Here is a 23,409-nt window from a genome sequence, read left to right as displayed (position 1 = left end):
CTAACAAAACTGAAACATCTTCCAATGTAATTGTACACTCTCCAAATGTCATGTGAAAAGTGGGTGTCTCTGGCCTCCATCTCTCAACTAATGCTGAAATTAACTGGTGGTCAATAGGAAAGTATGAGATTTCAGCCACTCCAAGCATCCCTGCTCGTGCAAGATAAGGTCTTAATTCGTCAGGAATTGACCCATCTCGATGACCACTTTTGGTAGCTCTTCTAATACGAAGAACTCTATCAGCCTCACCATTCCATACGTGCTCAGACACGTGAATTGATTGCATAGTCAATAAAGAATCATCAATGGGTCCCGGATTAACTCTTTTACGAGACATTCTGAAAATATACACAATCAACAAATACGTACATAGAATTTAAATAATAAATACCGTTTACCCCTAAATAACGAATAATGAATTAAATCTTAAACAAAATAATCTTATACTACTACATCAATTTTATATAATTAAAATCACACAAACATAAATTATTACACTTAATTTCGAATAATTTAAATTATATAACAAAAGAAAAATGGCAATGAAATGGCGTTTCAGAACGGGCCGTTCTGAAACTAGAACGGCCTGTTCTGGTTTCAGAACGGCCCGTTCTGAAACCACATCGGGTCGTTCTGCTCCCAGAACGGCCGTTTCGGTTACAAATTTAACACACATTAACTGGTTCAAAACGTCCCGTTCTGGTTTTAGAACGGGCCGTTCTAGAATCATTGACTACCAAAAACCTGCACGAAATAACAACGTCCAAAGCTTTCAAAACAGTTAAAATTACATCTTTTCTTCCTTCTCTTCGTTTCTTGTTATCTTCAGTTCGTTCACACCTTCTCCTTTTCTTCGTTTCTCCTTCTCTGTTAGTCTATTCTTTAACTTTCACTTTCACATTATTTAAGGAAGGGGAGCAGCGGTATATGAACTAAAAACGTCACCTTAGTTGAAGTTTTCTTTGCAAATTTTTTATGCTGAAATCGTCACCTGCGTTGACGTTTTTTAAGCAGGTTTCGTACTGGTCAAACTGCCATGAACAGTGCGTTTTATTCTGATTCCCTGAGCTACTGAAACTGTGCACCTGAAAAAGGATGAACAGTTAAAAAACGTCACCCAGTGTGACGCCTTCACCACTTACATTTTCCAGCACAGGCCCTGCATGCACAGTGTAAGAAAAACGTCAACCACTTTGACGTTTTCACACTCTTCTCACTCCTACGTGTCCTAAATTATTTATTTTGGTAAATAGTTTTTTTTATAAATTTTTTTTTGAAATTTTATTTTCTTTTTTATTTATAGTGGTCAAAATGCCAATTTTTAATTCCTTAAAAGATTATTTATTTTGAATCTCTCATTCATATGATCAAGTTAAATAGAATAAAAAAAAAACAAAAAAAAATATAATCAAGTTACTTTAATGATGGTTGATGATGGATTAGGACATGTTTGCCTTTAAATTATTAAAATTAATTTGTATAAAAATATTTAAATTATTAAATATGTGTTTAATGGATTTATTTTAAATGTTTCTTATTCCATCACTTTATAATTTATTAAAGGCGTGTATAAGCTTAAGTTTTTAAAGAGTAATTATTATTTCAATCTCCGAAAGTTTTGTCATGTTAATATGAAAGAAGAATGTTAGTAACAAATTCTCAAATACATTTTTTAATATATATTTTCATGGCTAAATTTATTAAAAACTACATAATCAAGATTGATTTTCATTAAATAATAAAGAAAATTTACCAAAAATTGTTATTCAAGTATAATTTTAATAAAAGTTACTGAAGATGTAATACGTTAATCAGATTAGTCTTAAATTAGGAGAAAAATGTGAATTAAGTACAAATATTAATATCGCCATATAAATAATTTTCTGTGGTAAAATTTAAAGACTTAGATAAAATAATTGAGAATTTTTTAAAATTATTTAGAATTTTCTTAATATCGTATATTAGTGAGTGCGACAATACATTACATTTTGAAATGCTCAAATACATTAGTAGATCCAAGATTTTAGTTTAGTAGGAACAATTTTTGTAAAAATAAATAAATAAAAATTATTAATTAATATATATTAAAAAAAAACATAAATGTGAAAAATAAATACACAGAAGAGTCATCGAAAAACAAGAAAATGCAAGGCGTGGTTGTGTGGTATGGTGTGGTCAGGCTTTTATAGTGATTGGTGAAAGTGAAAATGAAGGAATAGGCAATAGCTAAGAGAATGATATCAGAACACTGCACACTGCACTCTCTTCTTTTTAGGCAACCATCTTTCGCGCCAATTCTCTGCAAAAACAATACTATCTTAGTTGTTTAATACCACTCCTCTCCTTTTTCTTTAACTCGATTACTTCAAAATCACTTATGTTAGAACAATGGTAAACGATGAAAACAGTGTGTTTCTTAATTTTGTTAAACAATACGCAATTTGCACAAACAGTACTTTAACCAATGTTATTAATCGGATCCAATAATCAACACTGGCAAAATAAACTATTACATTCATTCATTGTGTAAATGAAACCTAAAGCAAAAGTTTAATTAGTAATCCCAACTAATATAGAATGTGTTACGACCAACTCAACTTACCTTAATTTTAAACATTGTGTTTTGGATTACTGTTTAATTTGAAAAAAAATAATTAGTTCAACATAAAATTACAAATAATTACTTTTTTATTTGATATTTGAGAATGTGATAATAGGGATGACAAATATACTCGTACCCGCGGGTAATACCCGAACCCGTCCCGACTTTGACGGGGAATACCCGGTTTGACCGGGTACGGGTACGGGTACAGGTAAAACCCGATACTTTAAATCGGGTACGGGTACGGGTATGTACTTACCCGTCTCGTACCCGTCCCCGTTTACATTTTTAATTTAATACCCACTTTTAATTTAATTATATTAAAAAAATTTAATATTTTTTTATGTGTGATTATTTATTATAAAATGATATAGAAAAATAACTTAATTATAATTATAATATAATAAAAAAAAATAATTTAAAAATATCATATTTTTTATAATAAAAAAAAAAAAAATTTGACGGGTACGGGTACGGGTACGGGTATACCCGATACCCGACGGGGACAGAGATGAGGATGAAAATCACATACCCGACGGGTACGGGTACGGGGACGAGGATGAGTTTAACTCGCGGGGACGGGGACGAGTATCATGAAACCCGTACCCGACCCGCCCCGTTGTCATCCCTATGTGTGAAATCTTGTTTATCTTATTGGGCTCACAAACAGACACAAAACACTAATTTTTTTTTTATTTTATGCAATAAAAGGTAAAAATACACATTTCAAAACTTTCAAGTGAATAATTAAATATATTTGAAATTGTGAAACTAGTCAAATGTAATATGGTTTCTCATGTGTTAAAAATGACCAATTTGCTTATGTCAATATTTAGAGTTTAGATTGTGTGTTAAGATAAAAATTGAGTTCAACTCAATTCACTCTAATTTTAAAAATAATATATTTGATGTAACGATCCAACATGTCACTATATTTGCTATTGAACAATTATTGCATAGCAAAAAATTAGATAACATACATCAGAATTATAATGTATAATACAACTAGTAATTAATATTATATATATATACAAAATATAATACTAGTTGTAAAATAAACATAAATGTTAGACAATGTTTATACAAAACCTAACAACATAAAAGTAGCCATCAATCAAAAATTTAGGCACCTTCAAACTTTATAAGTCATCCTATTAATCCTACTTTGCTTTCATATTAAGTATGATCATCGCAGTTCAAATTACGATAAAAACATAAGGTAAGTTAGTGATAAAAATTCGACATAACAACTAATAAAACATCATTATATTAAAATATTTCATCTTACAACAAGATAACATCATAATCATAACAACTTAACAACTCACAACATATTCATCATATCAACATACATACATTTATATCATCTAATCCATTGTCACGCATATTAATTATGAAGATCTCCTACATATAAAGTTAAGCAGTTTAGGTAACTTGACACTATCGAATCACAACGATTAGTATAATACCATAAACAACAGCTAACATAAGTTAGATTGATTTCTCGGGTCTTACCACTTAAACAAGGAAGTATGGTATTATGTCATGGTAAAACATTTTGAATATGGGTCTACGACAACATTAATCTACAACACTAAGTCACTCATGAGATTAGTCCATAGGCTACCTCCAAATACCACAACTCTCTGATACTAGGTTAGAGACTAAGTCTTCAACCTGGATACTTTACTCCATTGGTCAATTTATATACATGTGTCTTGGCCTTATCGACACACCGATACCACATAGAACCTAGAGGAGACAAAATTCACGTATGACCTCAATCAGACAAAGAGCTCTATATCTGATTCACGCTCAATGCCACATACCTTAGTGCCCCACATGAACCCAAACATAGATGATTTTCTCTTTTCACACCTGACACCATTCAATCATGCCCGATGATATTCCAATTCAAAACGAGTCTCTCTCCTCACACTTTATACCACCAATTCTATGTCCAACATAAGTGAGACAAAAGCCCATTTTTGGAACCACACTCAGTGCCTTTAAGGCGTGCCCGATGTTTATATTAATTTATACACTTCTACAATATTTGATTTCACCCAATCAAACTTGAAATTTAGTAATCCCAACAACATGCAATCGTATAAACAACATATAAATAATAATACATGTAGTTGAGGAACACTATCAGAAACAACATGCAACAAGCATCCATCAAGAATTCAACCCCATTTCTCTTGCACCACTTCAAGTTACAAAAGAACCCACTTAACTTCACCATGTTTACCACCCAATCTATTTATCAACTTAAGAATCAAGTCATATTCAACATTTCACCCCCACAACATACTCAATAATCCAAATCACAACTTTCTTTACATTTTGGAGACTCAAATTCGCAAGAGAATAAGAGAAAGAACTTCGTACAACACTAACTCGAATCTTTTGATTTCACAAGCTCGGGTTTCAGCTAATAACACACTAGAATCAGTTAAGGAAGAGAGTTTAAAAAGAAAGCCCGGATAAGGAAGGAGAAGAAAGAAAGGATCTCTTTAACTTTTATCCAAAGTTCTTAAAAACTTAGGTTGTCAACTTCCTTTTATACATTTTATGAGTTGAGTCCACTTATCTATAGTTCAACCCTTTAAAAATCAACGTTTTCTGAGTGTTTTTATGTCCCAAAACTCTCAATAATGATTATTGAATCAAATAACAAAACTATGAGATAATAATGTTATATTTAAATTGTGGTTTAACTTGAAAAAATATAGTTATATGAAAAGTTACAAATAGACATTTCTTCATTTGGTACTTGAGAGTGTAGAAATATCATTCGTGTCATTGGACTCCCAAATAGACACAAAAACAATAGTTTTATTATTTTTTATTTTATACATTAAAAAGTAAAAATACACATCTTAAAACTTTCAAAAGAATAATTAATATATTAAAATTATGAAAATGGTCGAGTTTAATATGATTCCTCATACTAGGTGTCAGAATCCGGGCAGTTCGGCCACGTGTTTCCCTTGATTTGTTAAGTTGAGGTAAAATAAGTCACTTATTTTAAAATAATATAATACATTGAAATATAATTACTTTATTCGTTCAACTTATTGCCTCAAGCATTTATTATACGTGTTTTGGCACAATAATGAATTAATCATAGACACAAGATATAATAAATTTGTTATCGAAAACAATTGCCTAATTTAAAAAGAAAAAAAAATCAGCAAATAAGTCTAGACAAAATGTAAATAAGTGAAATTATTTGTAAATTATTTAAATTTGTCGGTTATTCATTGAAATTCGTCAAGTTAATAAAATAAACAAACTCAAATTTAGTATTAGACTTTATTATTTAAATAAACTTAGTTTAACCTTTAAAAGTTTGATATTAAAGACCTGTAAATAAATTGATTATATATAATGATATTTCTTTTATAAAATAGTTTTACATAATCTTCTACTATTATTTTTTATTAGAAAAATATTTTATTACTACTTAAATTTTTTAGTTAAATCTTAAAAAAATCTGAGTGAAAACAATTGATATCTTAATTGTTTTGAGCTTCTCGTTTTTGTTTTCGTTTTTTTTTTTACTTCGTAACTGAACATCGTTATGGCCTTTTCTTTTTCGAAACAATTTTTTTTCCGAATCTCCCAAATTGAAATTTTACTATAAAAAACACTACCTTCTGCCAGATGAAGAAGTGTTGTCTCGTAAAAAATGTAAACTAATTTTGAAGTTTCCTTTTCTTAATAGTAAATTAGATATACTTTTTTATTTAATAAATTACAAAACGTAATAATCATAAAATAATAATTACACGTATCACATATTAAATACATTTTTCTATCAGTATAGCTAATTATCCTGTATCAAAATAACTATTAAAAATTATATTGATAAAGTTAAAAAAAAACATATATAAATAAATTATAAATGAGTGAAACTAGTCAAACTCAAACTTAATTTTTCTTCATAATAAATAAAGTTCAAGTTTTTATTTTGGCTCAATTAAATAAATGAGCAAAGTTTATAAATAATTTTTTTTCACAAGTCAAGCTCTTACTTCATAAATTTGACTCAACTTGACCTGTTTTAACCCTAAGCCTAGTACTCTTCAAACTTAATTTTAATTGGTCTATTTGGACCTGTTTTCCATGATTTTGTTCATACTTAACAATAAAGAACTTGTTAAATTAAGTCAATTTTGACACCTATACCTACTAATGCCAAGTTAATGATTTGAGTTTATTTGATAAATTTTAATATAAAAATTCATAATTAATCTTTAAATTTATGATGTGGTAATGAATTCAGACATCATCAATTAATATTATTAATGTAATATTATATTTATTATTATATATAAATGTTGTTCTTACGAATATAAAAAAACTTAGTAATTTTCATGAATTAAAAAAATTAAGTTTTCAATTTTTTTGGCTTCAAATAAGAAAGAAGTGTGAAAATTAACTTTCACGATGTGTTTGGTGCTCAAGAATTAGAATGGATTAAGAGGGAGGGGAGAGAAGTATAGTGATTTGAAATTATCAGAATGTAAAAAAAGAAAATATAATAATAGCTTATAAAATAAAGAATAAAATTAGTAAAAATTGTTATTCGTGTAATTAATAAATAATAATAATGGTTTTATAGGTAATTTGTTGAATTTTGATGAGAAATGAAAAATGCATGGTATATTGCAATATGGGTTTGGCGGGAAACGGATTAGATGAAATTGGATGATGGCCTTGAAATCCGATGATGGCCACGTACGAATGGTCCACGTCAGCCACTTCTTAAATATTGATTCACGGGATTTCTGTGGATCAATACCCCAAAATTAACTGCAATAAATGCACACGTACGTATTTCTTTTTTTATTTATATAAAAATAAAAGTATTGTAACATAATGCAATTATCGGGAACAGCTATACTATTACACTTTCCTCTACCCACCCAAGATGAGTCCAGCTCGTACTTTGATTTAAATTTTATAACTTTTTCTTTCTTAATTTGTGTTTTCATTAACTATTCAATTACCTTAATTATAATTTGATGAAAAAATTGATACTCTATTATACATTATTTTATTTTTGTTTCATAATAAATATATATTAATTATTATGTATAAATTAATTAATTATAATTAATGTTATCTTGAAATTTAAAATAATAATAAATAAAATAAAATAAAATTTTACTAAATAAAGACAAGTAAAAAGCGGCGTAAAGAGTATTTGTTTTTTTTTACACTAAACTGTATAGTCACTTTTTTGTTCGTTCTTGGAGTATCCACTCCCGATAGCAATGACTAATCTCCTCGCCAAAAAACTTAACATGGCTGTATACACAAGGTAAGATTCGAATCCCTGACCTTGCTTAAGCATATATCAACCCTTAACGCTGAATCACACACTTGAGGTTTAATCTGTATAGTCACTAAACTCTTGTAAAGTTAGATACTCATTTATTGTCGCTCTTTTAAATAAATTATAATTTAAATTAAGATTTTTTTATTATGTGAAAGTTTACCCGGATTAAGAGTATTAAATATCTATTTTTAAAAGTATTTTTCTCATTTAATTAATTATGACAAATTTGAAAAACACAATTATGTCATTTATATATATATATATATATATATATATATATATATTATTTACTTTTCACTTCTTTAATTCCATATATTTTATTTTTCACATGTTTCACTCCACCTTATACCAAATACTTAACTGATGAAATTTTATTGTTTATAAAGAAAATAGTAGTTAAGAGTAGAAGCCAGTATATTAGTCAAAGTTCGCAGATCTATGCGTTTAACTCATGGGTCTCGCAGAAATAGACTCATTATTTGTTTTAAAAAATTGTATGATTATAATACATTTTTATCCAATCCATAAAACCTAGGGACTTAGGAAGTTTAATTTATGGAGCTCGCAGGTTAGCTTATTTACTTAATAATATTTGTTATCAAAACTTTGATATATAGGCAAAATGTACTTTGAATCTATGAAACAAATGATAAATGTTTTTAGAGACACAGATCAGCAGTGAAGCAATTTTTCTAGAGAGTTAGATATATTTGAAGAAAATGAAGGTTGAAGATAAAGACATGGTAAAATTTAATATTAGGGAAAAGTTTGTTTTCGCCCTATGACATTAAGGTTATAGGACAGTGGCGGGGCAGTGTTGTTCTTCAATTGTGAATACTGAATAGTGATTTTCTATTGCTTCTATTTGGTGCTTTCACACTGGTTTGAGGCTTTTCATGTTTTCAAAATGACGGAGGTGTTGTTAATTACCATATGAGTTTGGAGTTATTATAATATTTATGGTGGTTATTGTTGAAAGTGTTGTATAGGTTTAGTTTCTGGAAAATATAACTGCTGTAAAGAAGCACGGTGAGGTGGTTGGAGTTGTTGGTGGTTGTGGTCACAAATCCTCTAATCCAGTTATCCACACTCATATATTTAAAAGACTTCCCCGCCATTTCACAATTTTAAATAAATAAATAAAAAATAACATAAACAGAAAAATATTACTGTCTCCGTTTCCATAAAAGACTAATTAGCTAAGTACAAAATTTATCACTAATTTTTTTATTCTTTAGTTGTGATTACTGTTTTTCTTTTAATTAAAATTTTATCAATAATACATATAATAAATGTATATTAATGGGATTTTTATTAAATGTAAGTGTATACTAACGAAGTAAAATTTTAAATTTTATTGAAGAATAGTATCAACCACATTTAAAAAATTGTACCTAAGTTTTGTTTATTATCTAATTCATTCGAATTAAGAAGAATAATTAATGCAATCGATAACAATAAATGAAAAATATTTTAATTACTTTAAGAGTAAATCATAATAGACTTACTCTATTTAATAACAGATATTGTACATTAAATGTTAACAATTTAATTGTTAAATTAAAAATTTGTAATAAATAGATCAAGTCTATAATTTTTTAAAAATAAATAAAAATTATATGATTTTAAATATATAGATTCACATCAATGTATAAAATATTTTTATTACTATTCATCAATTTGAAATTAATAAAACAAAATATCGAATAGTTTTTAAAAAATTAAAAAAAATTATAGACATAATTTATGCATTAAAAACTTTTAATTCAATAATTGTATCATTAAAATTTGATATAAAACATGGGTTATTGAATAAAGTCTAACGAAACTTTAGCTGATAAAAAAAAAAAAAAGTCTAACGAAACTTAATCTAGAGGAAGTGAATCCTTCATCGAAACAAATTTGTCCTATTTATATATTTTTTTTTCTCTAAAACTACTTTGATACTATTTTTGTTTCCTAATTAATATTCACACATATATATATATATATATTCTAACTAATTAGACTCATATTCTATATTAATTATCTTTTTTAGTTAACAATTTTCCTTCTCCTAATCAATTAGAGTGCATGTTTTTTAAGTTTTTTTAAAAAATATGTAATTAATATAATTTATTAAATTAAGAGAATATATTTTGATTGTGGGTATTTTAGTCTAAAAATAATTCATATAAAAGATAATATAAATTTAATTTTATAAAAAAAACAATTATTCTAAATTGAATCTTAAAGATAAAAACAAAGATGATAGTATATTTTCTTTCATGGTTTAGAGGTGAACCATTTTGTAGGGTTGTCCACCATAGTCAGGGCTTGCTATTTGATTAGTATATTTAAAATTTTAAAATATTAAAATTTAAGACTTAGATGTTTAGTTAATATATTTAGATTTTTAAATTTTTAAGAAATTAATATTTTAATGCTTTTATTAGAATATGTAAACATTAACATGTTAAATTTTTTTGTATTCTATAAATTTATATTAAAAATTATTATTATTTTTTCATGTTTTCATAACTTAAAAAAAAAATAAAGAAACAATTTATTTTGAATTAGACAATTTTTTGTTTTTTTTAATTCCAAATTTTTATTAATGGAGGTGTGCAAACCCTCACATTTATTTGGAAATTTAGAAGGGCAGGCATAAATATAAAAAAAATACACAGCTTATTTCACAAACTAAACTTATTTCAGTCTATTAAGACTGTAAAATTTGTAGATGGAATTGCCAAACTGATCCAAGAAGTGATTTGTACTTTGTATTTTGGAAAACAAAGAATTGAATTAAGGAAGGAAATACTTGACCCATATAAAGCGAATAAAAAGATGCAAGAGGTGAGTTTTGTTTGGCATGTCGAGGAATGAGGGAGGAGCTGAGCATGCGCAATAGCATGCATGGTGATGGGGTCTTTATGTTATGATTAAGCAAATAAGATCAACTTATTATTGCATGTCAGTGAAGAGGATAAGGATATTTTCTGATTTTGACCATGTCACTGTGTCTTGACCCTCTTGCCTTCACAATGTCACCAGAAAGCAATAAAGCAAAGCTAGTAGTAATAAACAGTAATAATGCATACTTATGGGTCAAATGTCACAATCATTTTGTCTCATCTTTTGTTTATCACCAAACTAGTTGCCTAATTAAAGCAATAATCCCACGTCACAATGTATACTCTATGGCCATGGCCACTTTTTTTAATTTCACTTTAGTTTAAAATACTTTTTTTTAAGTCATATAGTTTTATTTATTTTATCTTTTATTTTTCATAGTTTAAAATATTTTTTTATAAAAAATTGTTTATCTTCTTTGATTATTATAGTCTTTTGTAGTTTAAAATAGATTTTTAAGTTTTTATACAATATTTTTTTTAATTTTTTAGTCTTAATTGTTAGCTTTTTTTGTTGATATGGTACAAGTATTCAATTTTGTGAATTAAATAAAATATTTCAATAATGAGTAAATAAAGATAAAAAAAGTGTAAAGTATCGAAATATCTAATTTACAATAACTTTAATAATATAAATTCAACATAAAATACACAAAGTTAAATTAATAATTTTTTTACGTTAACACAAAAGATATAAATTTATTAAAAAAATAACATCAGAGACTAAAAAAAGATTTAAAAAATTATAAGCATAAGCTCTAAAAAAATTACCTTAAATTATAAAGACTAAAAATATTTTTTTAAAAATGTATATAAAAATTAAAAATATTTATTTTAAACTATAAAGACTAAAAGATTGAGTATTTAATATAAAGACTATAAAAATATTTTAACTTTAAGATTATCTTCTTTTTTTTAAGAGGAACTTTAAGATTATCTAAGCAACCAAAAAAATAACTTTAAGAAAACAAAAATGTTACACTACTAAAAAAAAGATCTTTAATAATATTTAAATAAGGTTTTTAAAAAATATTTTTGTGAGTTGTCAATGTTCGTGCTATTAAAGGGGATTTACCTTTAATAGCACACTAAAAGTGTTATTATAGGATATAAATAGATAACATTTGTAATAAACAAGTGTTATTGTATGACCCTTTACAACACTTATTTTATAAAGGTGTTATTATAAACCATTTTTAAACAACAATTGTTTTAAATAAATGTTGTCATAGGACCCATTTAGATAACACTTGTAATAAAGAAATGTTATCATAGAATCCCTTGTTGGTTATAACTCTTCATTGGTCAAAACCCTATGTGGGTAGTCCTTTTTTAGATGTATGTCCGCTTTTAGGATCAATGACTAATCTCATAAATCAACACAAGACTTTTTAGCATGTTTTGTCCCCACTGGCACATTTTTTTGGAAAGTTTCCCAAAGCAATAATATACATGCTCACCAAACAATAGTATAAGCAACACAATCAAATAAGATAATATATTCCTAAATCCTAATGCTATCCAACCTATATTTAATATCATTGAGGTAGGGAGTTTTTTGCCACCCATGCTCGGTACAACTCAACTCGCACTTGGCATGGCTGAGGTAGGGAACCTTCTGTTGTAAATAATTGGTGGACGCAAGTCGTATAAACCTGGAACCTGAAACACTAAACAATGACGTTAGTAAAATTCTCCCTGAGGCGTGTGATAGCACTGACCTTAAGGACTTATTCGCGGTATACGCGCAAGCCCCCCAGGATACAACAGGGTCGTCTCAGTAACGAGGAGCAGAACTGGCAGTCGAAGACTATGAGAACTCAGAGAGAGGTAGAGAAAAGTATTCGGGGTCCTCTTAATTAAAATTGTCGTGTCCTGTATGTATAGAGTCTCAAAAACCCTAATAGGATCTGACCGTTTAAAGTAATTAACCCGAATTAATTAAAATAATAAATCTGGATAATTAAAGAAAATTAATTCGGATTTGTAACGGTAAGATTTTAATGACAGAATCAAATTTCAATTTGAAATATGAAAAACTATCTTTTTCAGATAAGGTTTCCTTAATTAATTAAATTAATTTAATGTAATCAAAATAACAATATTTCTAGATCTCATTTTATTTTGGAATATCATATATGTACAACACCTTCAAGCCCTCACTCCTATCATGACTAAATTCCATGCCAGCCTCACACCAACTTGATACGATTCTCCCCCCCTCACGCTTGATGCTACTCCTTTAATCGAGGCAAAGCCAATTATCTCACCTTTCATCCAATGACATTCAAACAACACTCGATGCTAATTCAACTTGAGATAATTTTTTTTCCTCACGTCCATCACCACCAATCTTGCATACCCTTAATTGAATCATGTTAGGGGTCATGAAGGTGTGCCTAGTGCGATAATGAGTGCTACACATTGCTGACCAACAAAGATCTAATGTCTTTCTAGGGAATCTAGAAAGAAAGAAGGTTTAGAATCTCCAAAACTCTTCTCTCTATAATCTCTTTAAGGTATTTTGAAAACTAAATTTATGAAACTTAATTGTAAAAAATAACAATTTATATACTCTTTTTTTAAGAGTCAAACTGGATCTCGGTCAAAAAATATTCTCTAAAATACTTAAAGACTCATTAAGAATTTATTAACTTTATGAGTCTTTCAACACCACACCTTAAAACACCGAAATACACAATTATTACTAAAAAAACAATAATTAATAAAATTTTATGATATAAAATATTTCACACAACAAAATTCATATTATTGCATAAATTTTGGAAGCACTAAAAAGACTGTTAAAATTTCAAGATGTGAGGGTAATCTTTTTTCAATATTATATTAAACCAACGGTGTTATGAAAAAACAAAGGTAGAAAAGTTGTTAAAAGCTTTTATAAAGACATTAAATTCTGCGAAATCATATTTAAGAAAATATAAGAAAAAACATTTTCGACTGACTATCTAATATATACTGCCAATCATAAGTTTTTTAAATACTGTATTTGGGAATTTATTAATATATGATGTAATGTTTGTTAGTTTTGTATACCATGATTAAGATGAGAATTTGTAATTACAAACACTTACCGGGAGAATTTGAACTCCACATGTAATTATTCATACTCAAGTACTTATGGATAAAATAAATAGATTTGATTTTGTTTTAAATTAATCAGGAGGCACGAATAGTATATTATATCTTATCTATTGATAGGTACCAACAAATTATACAAGTATTTTATCCTACAAATATATTTATTATATATAATTAAAATTTATAATAAATTATATATATACATCAATATTATGTTTGAATATATAAATTATATTTAAAATTAGTATACATAAATATTTTTAAATATATAAATTATATTGTGATATTTTTTATTTATTGAAATATTTTTAAAATATTAATATTTAATTTATAATTAATTATAATTAATAAAAATTGAATTAGATAAAAGTTAAAAAATCTTTACAAACTCTTTTGTTGAAAAAAAAAACTACAAAACACTAATGTAAGATAAAATATTGTATTTAAAACATAGGACTTAATTAAATTAAAATAGTATCTATTTATTAATTTAAATTTAAATAATTTATCTTTATTAATCTACTAGTTCTATCAATGGATATAATAATTTATAGTATTCTTTTTCAATTTTTGATTATTTTCTGTTTTATTAATGTAATAGATGTTGATGGTTATACTCTTATAGACAGTCAAATTATAAATACTCGCGTTGGTAAGGTGAATAAATAATATCAATTTTGAAAAATAATTAGGGAATAATTGATTTGCGTAAGTACGAGTAAATTGCTAATGTATCGTTTAGTTTTTATCCCCTCTTATTTGATGCCTTGTTGTTATGTGTTTTTTTGGAAGTTAATAGTGTAACTGAAAATAATCTTGAATTAACTAAATAAGCCAAGTTCGAAATTTAAATTTGAAAAATAAAAATTAACCTTGGGACTTGTTTTCTTCGATATGCACGCATGATGATCATCAAGTTCTATCACATTACACCCTATGCATTTTTCAACCAAACAAAGTAAATCTTTAATTTGAATTTTTTTAATAAAAAAGTACACGATTAATAGATAGTTTTATTCGTCAAAATTTGAATCTTAATTAACTATGAAAAAATATTTATTAAAAAATTAATTTCCTTAAATAAATATTAGAACTTAATTCTTAATTTTAAACTCAAAAAATATACTTATTCCTTTTTTGTCACCGACATAATAAGGAAATAATTAAACCTTTTAATATAGTAATTGTAAAATCTGTTTTGTGTTATTAGAAGTCAAGTTAACATTTTAAAATTTGATTCCTGTCATATTTAATTAATGTTTGATGAATAGAAGCTACATTTTTTAAGTGTAGATTAAATTTTGCTTGTTAATTTAAAAATATTGGATGAATAATGTCCAAATAAAAAGAAAAGAAAATCAGAAGTATTATAACACAGTAAGCATATGTTTGGTTTAGCATATGATGTAGAAAATCCATGTCAATTCCGAAGCAACATACTGTAACTCGTATGGTATGTTTATATAAATTTTTGATGTAAAAATGTGAGCGGATACGCACGTCCAACTTCGAAGACGCGTGTAAACAAACACTGAGATGAGTAATTAGCAACTGAGCCAACATTTGAAAATTGTCCTATGAAACATTACAGAAACGACCCCACCGTCTTCCATATTTACATAAAGCCTTCATCTCAAGGTCAGCATCAACGGCAGATCTAGTCACCACAAAAATAAAATAGAAAGAATTTTAAAACAAGGTCAGAACTTGGAACTCAAAATTTAAATTTCAAAGTGAATCCGGGCAAAGTCCAAAAATTACCAAAAGCAAGTAGGGACAAAAAAAGGAGTGGAGTGGAGTTAGGTGAGTGAATGGCAATTCGTTGAGTCCAAAATTTTGAAATCTGATTTGAAAACACGAGAACAAAGAAAGGACCTAGCGAAGGAAGTAGAAGAATGAGAAGCAGTAAAAAATAAAAATCCCATCCCAAAAGAAACATTAGCAATCATATGATATGTTATGTTATGTAATGTAAAACACTAAAACTGTTGTGCCGCTTAATTAATTTGAAAGATTAGTAGCAATAGTGTAGACAAATGGCAGGTGGGTTGCATGCAAGGACAAATGTCCCCAACCACTGGGCCAATGTTCCAGTTGTTTAAAAATTCTCTCTCTTTCATTTTCATACCAATATTTTGATTTTGAACTGTCTCAAAGGGACCCTGAAACCTTAATAAAAGCAACTTGTCTTCTTACATTCTATTATCCTCCTCCAACTCTCACACACACACACACACACACACACACACACTCTCTCTCTCTCTTTTGCTTTTTCGGTTTCGCCCTTGGCTGGGACCCTACGTCTGAACACACAGCTGGGTCATTATTAAATCTTCCTCAACCAGCAACTTCAACTTCCTTGTTCCCTTCATTACCCTCGTAACGGCCTCGCACCCCTTTTCTCTTAAACCCCTTTTCCTTCCTTCAAGCTTCAACCTTTGCCCATGGAGGACGCCGAGTTCGACAAGGAGAACACCCACTTGGACCCCGCCTTTGCCTTCCCCTCGGAGTTCCCCTACGAGTTCCACTCCGTCGGAACCGAACCGCTCGAGTCCGGTTCGACCGGGACCGAGAGCAGCGACGAGGAGGACTTCTTTGCCGGGTTGACTCGTCGACTCGGCCACACCTCGCTCAACGAGACAAGAAAGGAACAGCTCACTCTTCCCATCTTCAACAGTGCCAGAACTGAGGTAATAATAATAGTAAAGTAAACAATGTTTGTGGTTTTGTTTTCGGTGAAGCTAACATTGTTTGGTTTTGTTTGGCAGAGTCAGAAGATGACCCGTGCCTTGGCCGGGTCGCCTCAGTCTATACTGAGTGGAATCGGAAGCTGGTCGGGTCGGAGCGGTGGCTCCGGCGAAGGGAGTCCCAACGGGTCCTCGCGTGTTCCCTCGCCAACGACGACGCCGTTTGAGGGTGGAAATGACGCGTGGGATGTGTTGTCCGCGGCTGCAGGGCAAGTTGCGAGGTTGAAGATTAACGAGGCTACTTCGAAGATGGATTTTTACAATAGAGGGGTGCTGGGTGGGCTTCCTCCACCCGTTGTTGCGGAGAATGCGTTTTTCGTCAACCAGGGTGTTTCTCAGGTGTGCTTTTGAACACCGTGTGTAAGGCGTTTGTGAAAATGCGTAGCTGAACTTGCATGTTTAAATGGGGTGTTTTGTTTTTGTTTTTTGTTTAGGTTCGTTATCAGGTGAGGCCGGAGCAGGTGCAGTGTGGTGGTTCGGTTTGGGGGAGGCAAGGGAAGGCTAGTTGGGTGACCCAGCAGCAGCATCCATGTCCAGAAGTTCAGAATAGAGTGCGTGATTTGCGTGAGTTTGGGTATGACTACGAAGGTTTGAAGTGTGCTCGTCCTTTGCCTCATTCTGCATGGCACCCTCTTCAAGTGAAGCACCAGAATCACCAGGTTGCCAATTTCGGATCCGGGTCTCGACCCGGGTTGCAAACTGGATCTGGTGTGAAAAGGGGCTGCGGTGGTACAGGGGTTTTCTTGCCTCGTCAGTATGGGCCCCCTCCCCCTGAATCTCGCAAGAAAACAAGTAAATCGCCGAATTTGTTTTTTTTCCTTGGTTTTAAGCCTTTGTTTCGGCTTTTTTGGTGGTTACCTGATTGTGTTTTGTTTTGATGTGTTATTACAGGCTGTGCTGCACCTGTTTTGGTCCCGGCTAAGGTTATTCATGCACTGAACCTGAACATGGATGACCTGAATGCAGCTAGCCAACCACGTTTCTCTAGTGCTTTTGGCGTGGACTATGGTAAGTGGGTGTTTAACAAAAGAGAAACATTTTGTTACAGAGTAAAGTTCTTTAGCGGAATTCTTGACTAATTTGTGTCTTGGGTTTATTTTTTTGTTGTAGATGCTTTGATAGCAAGGAGGAATGCTCTTCTCTTGCAGCAGAAGTTAAGCTTGCGACGAGACGAGGCAGCAAACTATGAAGTTCTTCGCCTGCCTCAGGAATGGACGTACTAACTCCTCTGATAAATGTTCAAAGAAGATTCAATTGCTACAAGTTAAAAACCTTCATGGAGAAAGAAAGCTAGTGAAATTAGTAGGCTTGTGATAGGGAAGTTGTTTTTTTTTTTTTAGTTTTTCTTTTATTTATAATATAAAGATGAGATTCAAGAATGTGTTTGGGTAGTTTAGTGGCAATAAATCATCCGGTTTTTTGTGAGAGATGCAGCTTTTGGGATCTGTTATTAGTTGAAGAAACAGTGAAAGATAGTAGTTTAGGAGAAGGGTTTATTATGGATTATGAATATATTTATTAATTTTAATAAGGTTGAGGGGTTCGTTTTCTTCCATGTTAAATTAATGTTGATGGAAGAAGGGTAAAGGGCTTATTGTGTTGGAAGATGGTTCAAGTCCAGCTGGCAAGAAAGCGTTGGAATATTGCCCATAACTCTTTGTAAAAGCCCTTACTCGTTATAGAATAGTATGTAATAAGTTATACTATATGTAGTAAAGGCAACTCGTGTAATTCCTCAAAATTTTCCTTGTCTCTGTTTTCCTGTTCAAGGATTGCATTTTAAGCTTTTGCTGATTACTATCTTGTGGAATGTGTGGTGATAAGGTGGGCAAATAAGCAAAGTTAATTATGCGTAATTGTTACATGACTCGGTAGTGCTTTTGTGCATGAATATGTTTGACTGAGAATAATTTTAGAGATTTTTTTTGAAAGTTAAATTGGGAAAGGAAAAAAAATGAATTATTAACGCAATACCTAAAATAATAGTTAATGATACTGTAGGGCACAGTGTAAGATAGGGAAATGGATAAAGGCAGATATTTTCGCTGGAATGAATAGTGATTGAGAGTTGAATAGAGCACAAAGAGAGGAAGAAAAGCAGAGTGTAGGCATTGGGGGCAGGTTTTGTTTTCTGGAGATGGATTGTGGAAATTGGAGGGTACGTTTGATGGGTCCCTCTCTGAACTCAGTGTCCTCTGTTCTTGGTTACTGCCCCATTCATCCGCATTCCCGCTCTTTTCTTTTCTAATTTAATCAAAAAAAGCAACCCAAATAGTTGTCATTTTGAAAGTCGTGATCTGATTTGGAGCATTTCTCTTCTGGTTTTGACTTGGTCAAACCCCACTCATCTGCATTACTAAACATTATTCTCGCTTTTATTAGTCTATTTCTAAGATAATGGCTTTTAATTTTTTAATTATTTTTAGTTTGCGATAGTTATTATTATTATTATTATTATTATTATTATTATTATTATTATCTTCTTATTAAAAGTTCTTTCATTTAGTTTAGGGTTCACTAATAAATATATTTACAGATTCTATCCAAATTAAATTCTAATTATGACCAAAACAACATTAATTATATATTAAAAGACAAGAAATTATCTTTAAATTTTTTCTTTTGGTAATATATCTTTAATAGTGCAAAAGTATTCCATAGTGCATAATTTAACTTGTGAAAAAAGTATTAAATTTATTTCTCAATTAGGTTTCTCTATTTTTTATATATAATATTTTGTATATTTATCATAAAAGAAAAAACTAAGAGTTATTATTATGGAAATTTAAAAAGAATTTATTATTTGTTGCTCAACACTTAACAGTATCTCTAGGTTATTATTATTATTTTAATGTTTTTTATTTTCTAAAGTGTGGTGTCTCTATCGGCCATCGCTTTTTGGTATTGATTATTTATAAAAGCATTACTGTTGCTTAATAGAATCTGCTAATCCGGCATTGTACAGGAAATGGAATCTTGATTTTCATTACGAAACCCGAAAGGCTGAATATTCATGAATTTATGTTTCACGACAGAGTAGTTCCAGATCACTTTGTTCCTTAGAAGTTGATCCAAAGATCGTGCCCTCACGTTTAGTAATAGCCCTAAGTTGTACAGTACTGATGTTTTTTTCTACCCGAATTTAAATTGGAAAATAAAAATTTAAAGAAAATAATAGATGAAAGTATGTATAATTTATTCATGTAAAAGATTGAAATTATAGTAAGAAAAATTTAAAATATAATGAAAGAATAATTAATTTAAAATGAGATGGACAATTAATTTAGTATAAAATTGTTTTTTTTTTTATAAATAAAAGTAGTATAAATTCTTTTAACAGGAGAGATCAATTTTTTTTAAGAAAACACCTTTTAATTAGATTAAAGTATAAAGATATATATATATATATATATATATATTTAAAAATTACTAATAAAAGAATATAAATAATTTTAAATGTATGAAAAACTCAATAAAAACAATGAAATTTCTAAAAAACTAATTTGATAATTTCTAAAACATGTAAACAAGGCGAAACCTGTCTTCACAAAAGAAAGTACACTCAAGTTGCCTTATTTTAAATAATAACTTTTGTGTTGATTACATTGATTTACAAAAAAAATAAAAAACAAAAATAAAAAATAAATATAGCTATGTGACAATTATTAGGATACCTTTAAAATACTCTCACCATTACTTTATAGATTGAATAAGATGGAAGTGACCTTGTGAATATGTTTTGTTTTTAAAAAATAAACGACTTATAGATATAGTAGTTACGACTCATGGACGGCACGTTAGCATCTAGAACACATCAGCTTAATAAATTATCTAGTTAACTACTTGTTCTGCTTGCTTGTTTAAGAATCTAGAGAAGCCTTCAGTACATAGTTTTTTTTTCTTCTTCTTCTCTCTCTCTTTTTTATTTTAATATTTTTTTTATTTTATATATATATATATATATATATATATATATATTATTATTATTATTATTTATTTTTGTGCATAAAGGAAAGACATGTCTAATTCATGACATTTAAAATATTTTCTTGCATAATTTGTTTTTTTATTGCAATTGTCTTTCAAAATTACGTGTATTAACTTGTTTCTTTCATGGACAAACGTATGAAACATGGAATAAATGCTATTAAATATGGAAATACACGAGGTAATTTGTTCGGACTTTAGGCCGATTCAGATTAAATTTGGTTTAGTTTAACTTTATGAGTTTAATTTTCATATATGATTACAGCAATTAACTTTTTACAGTCAATCAATCAATATTATTAATAATTATTACAAAAATCAATATATATATTGGACCGTCTCGATCGTAGGTCGAGTGGTGTCTCGGAAGATAAGAGCTACAATGCTTGTGAGGCCGACTATAGACCCGTGTACTACCCAGGCTGAATCACAACCTGATCTCTCCTCACGCAATCATCCGACTGTAACCTTGGCCGACTCACCCTCTCAAAGTCAATCGGCGTATACCGACTCGCCCTCTTAGAGTCAGTCGGCGTATAGCCGATTCGTAACACGACAACCAGATGTCGACCTCATTTACCCATAAAGGCCAACTCGGTCGTTATCCGATTGGATACTCAGTAATGGCGAGGTCCCACCCTCACTCATCAAGTATTTTCCAGATTGGAACGACCAAAGAGATCCCTATATTCTCGGGACCCATAAGGCCTGTAAACGAAAAACTATAAAACCCAAAACCCTAGAGTTGAGGGGCCAGATTACACCTTTGAATGCTTTTGCTTTGAGGCTCGACCTAGAAGAAAACCCTAGTGCATCCCTTGACCGGAACATATATGTATATATATATATATATATTTTTTTTATCGTATTTGACAATTATGATTAGGCGTAAACATCTATTTTTTTTTTTACCTTGTGAATATTTAATAAACTAATACACATAATAATTTATGATTAAATTACCATTTAAATTTCTTCTATACCATATATAAGTGCATTCTTATTAAATTTTAATTTTAGTTAAAGATTTTAATTTTAAAGTCTACAACTTATTTAGCCCAAAATTGATGTTTTATGATGTTAAAAAAGCTTGTTAACCTTGATGGAACAAACTAGTTAGGGAAATAAAGCAATAATTATAATAATTCATGATGATTAATAATAAGTATAGTATATTATGGTTGTGACTATAGTAATAAGAGTATTGATATTTGATGATATAAATCTTAAAATTACGTAAAGGCATAAGTATATAAAAAAGTATTTGGTTAGATTTATGGACGACTTAAATGTAATTAAGGCGAAGAAGTTGAATAAAAGGGTCATTGTGATTGTGATTGTGATTGATACATGGAATTTCTACGTAAAAATCCGTAAGATTTGTTTTATATTAATCCTAGTGGTTGACTGGTGGTGGCGTAGTGGAGTACAGCTATAAAGTTTGTCACAGAGCCAGGGCAGATGAGTTGGTTCTTTGATTAGGGTTCCTCAGCCTCTGCCTGTGCGTCCATGTGGGGTTACGATCTTCACTTCACTTATTTGGTGTTTGCAACTTATGCAAGCAACAAATAAAACAAACCTCTACCCTATGTCACGTGTGCCTAGCTAGATCAACACCCAATTCTTTTTATTTTTATATTTATATTTTTTTACACTTCCCTACTAACTATGTTATTTTGGACACATTTCACTATTCTTACCCGCCATAATAATGAGTTAGGAAGCATAATAGGTTATTTAGCTAAGGTGGTTGATACTGAAGGGAGAATAAGCATATAGGTGTCTTTTCAGGGGATCCAAAGAAGTGAGTGAGTTGGTGACAGTTCAGACACTAGATATATATACATAGTTTTGTTGTTCTCCGTTTTGCTTAATTGCCGCTCTTAGTCCTTGTCTTTTACATCAAATACATGAGTTGGTTACTATGAGATATAGATAGATGGTACTAGTAAAAGCTCAAATAGATCCAGGTCGGTGGCGGTTGTTGCATACCATTAATTCCTTTCTTTTGTTTCGTTACTCACTTCTTAATCAAACCCAATAGGTGTGTTAGATTTGTCCATACGGTGCAACAAAACAAAACACCCGACTCCTGTCTCCATTAAAAGTCAATTATTGCCATTTAAGCCTATTAATTAATTGAACCATATAACTTATCATTTCCAACTAATTTATGATTTTTATTTTTATCGCTTGCACGCCCATATCGGCTCAATCTTGGTGGAGAATAGCCCCTTCTCTTTAAAGATATATAGTATAGTATAGTATAGTATAGTATTGATCAAAGTTTTGTGCGTATTCATTCACTATAATGGACTTGTCTTTGCTACCAAGATACCAAGCAAAGCCTGCAAAATAATTTAAAGTAACATGCAAGAAGAGATGGGTTGTCAACACGTGGAGGGTCACAAAGATGCCATTAGGAGTGGCTGTGCCTGTGTGTGATAGTATCATGGCTCATCATTCTTTCTTACTTTTCTTTTCTTTTTATTTTATTTCCTTCCGGCTTTTGACGATGGGTTCTCTATTGCTTAATTTCTGGCCCATATCTAGCCGTCAATCACGTTTCTTATGGCTCCATTTATTTTTCTAACACTTTTCTGCTCATCCTATCTACAAGCATCATAACTTGCATTAAGACAGTTAGCAACACTTGTTTAACAACATTACATCAAATTAAAATGTTACTAATATATTTGCATCTACATATATACACTTTTAAGC

General features: G+C 29.8%; 1 protein-coding gene across 1 annotated transcript; it reads left to right on the top strand.

The window, feature by feature from the left end:
• Nucleotides 1-16,153: 16,153 nt before the first annotated feature.
• On the top strand, nt 16,154-18,439 carry LOC109816426 (uncharacterized). The gene is made up of 5 exons (XM_083063633.1): nt 16,154-16,641; nt 16,720-17,037; nt 17,133-17,490; nt 17,590-17,706; nt 17,809-18,439. Exons 1-5 carry the CDS (start codon nt 16,396-16,398, stop codon nt 17,919-17,921), a joined length of 1,152 nt encoding a protein of 383 aa, XP_082919759.1. The 5' UTR covers nt 16,154-16,395; the 3' UTR covers nt 17,922-18,439.
• The last annotated feature ends 4,970 nt before the right edge of the window (nt 18,440-23,409 follow it).

Source organism: Cajanus cajan, chromosome 9, assembly GCF_000230855.2.
Source record: "Cajanus cajan strain Asha chromosome 9, NIPB_CcT2T_4, whole genome shotgun sequence".
Classification (NCBI taxonomy): Eukaryota; Viridiplantae; Streptophyta; class Magnoliopsida; order Fabales; family Fabaceae; genus Cajanus; species Cajanus cajan.
This window is presented reverse-complemented; position numbering and strand designations above follow the sequence as displayed.

Coding starts and splice junctions, on each gene's coding strand:
- LOC109816426 (XM_083063633.1), top strand. CDS start 16,396: ATGGAGGACGCCGAGTTCGACAAGGAGAACACCCACTTGGACCCCGCC. Junction 17,038..17,132: donor TCAACCAGGGTGTTTCTCAG/GTGTGCTTTTGA, acceptor TTTTTTGTTTAG/GTTCGTTATCAGGTGAGGCC. Junction 17,491..17,589: donor TGAATCTCGCAAGAAAACAA/GTAAATCGCCGA, acceptor GTGTTATTACAG/GCTGTGCTGCACCTGTTTTG.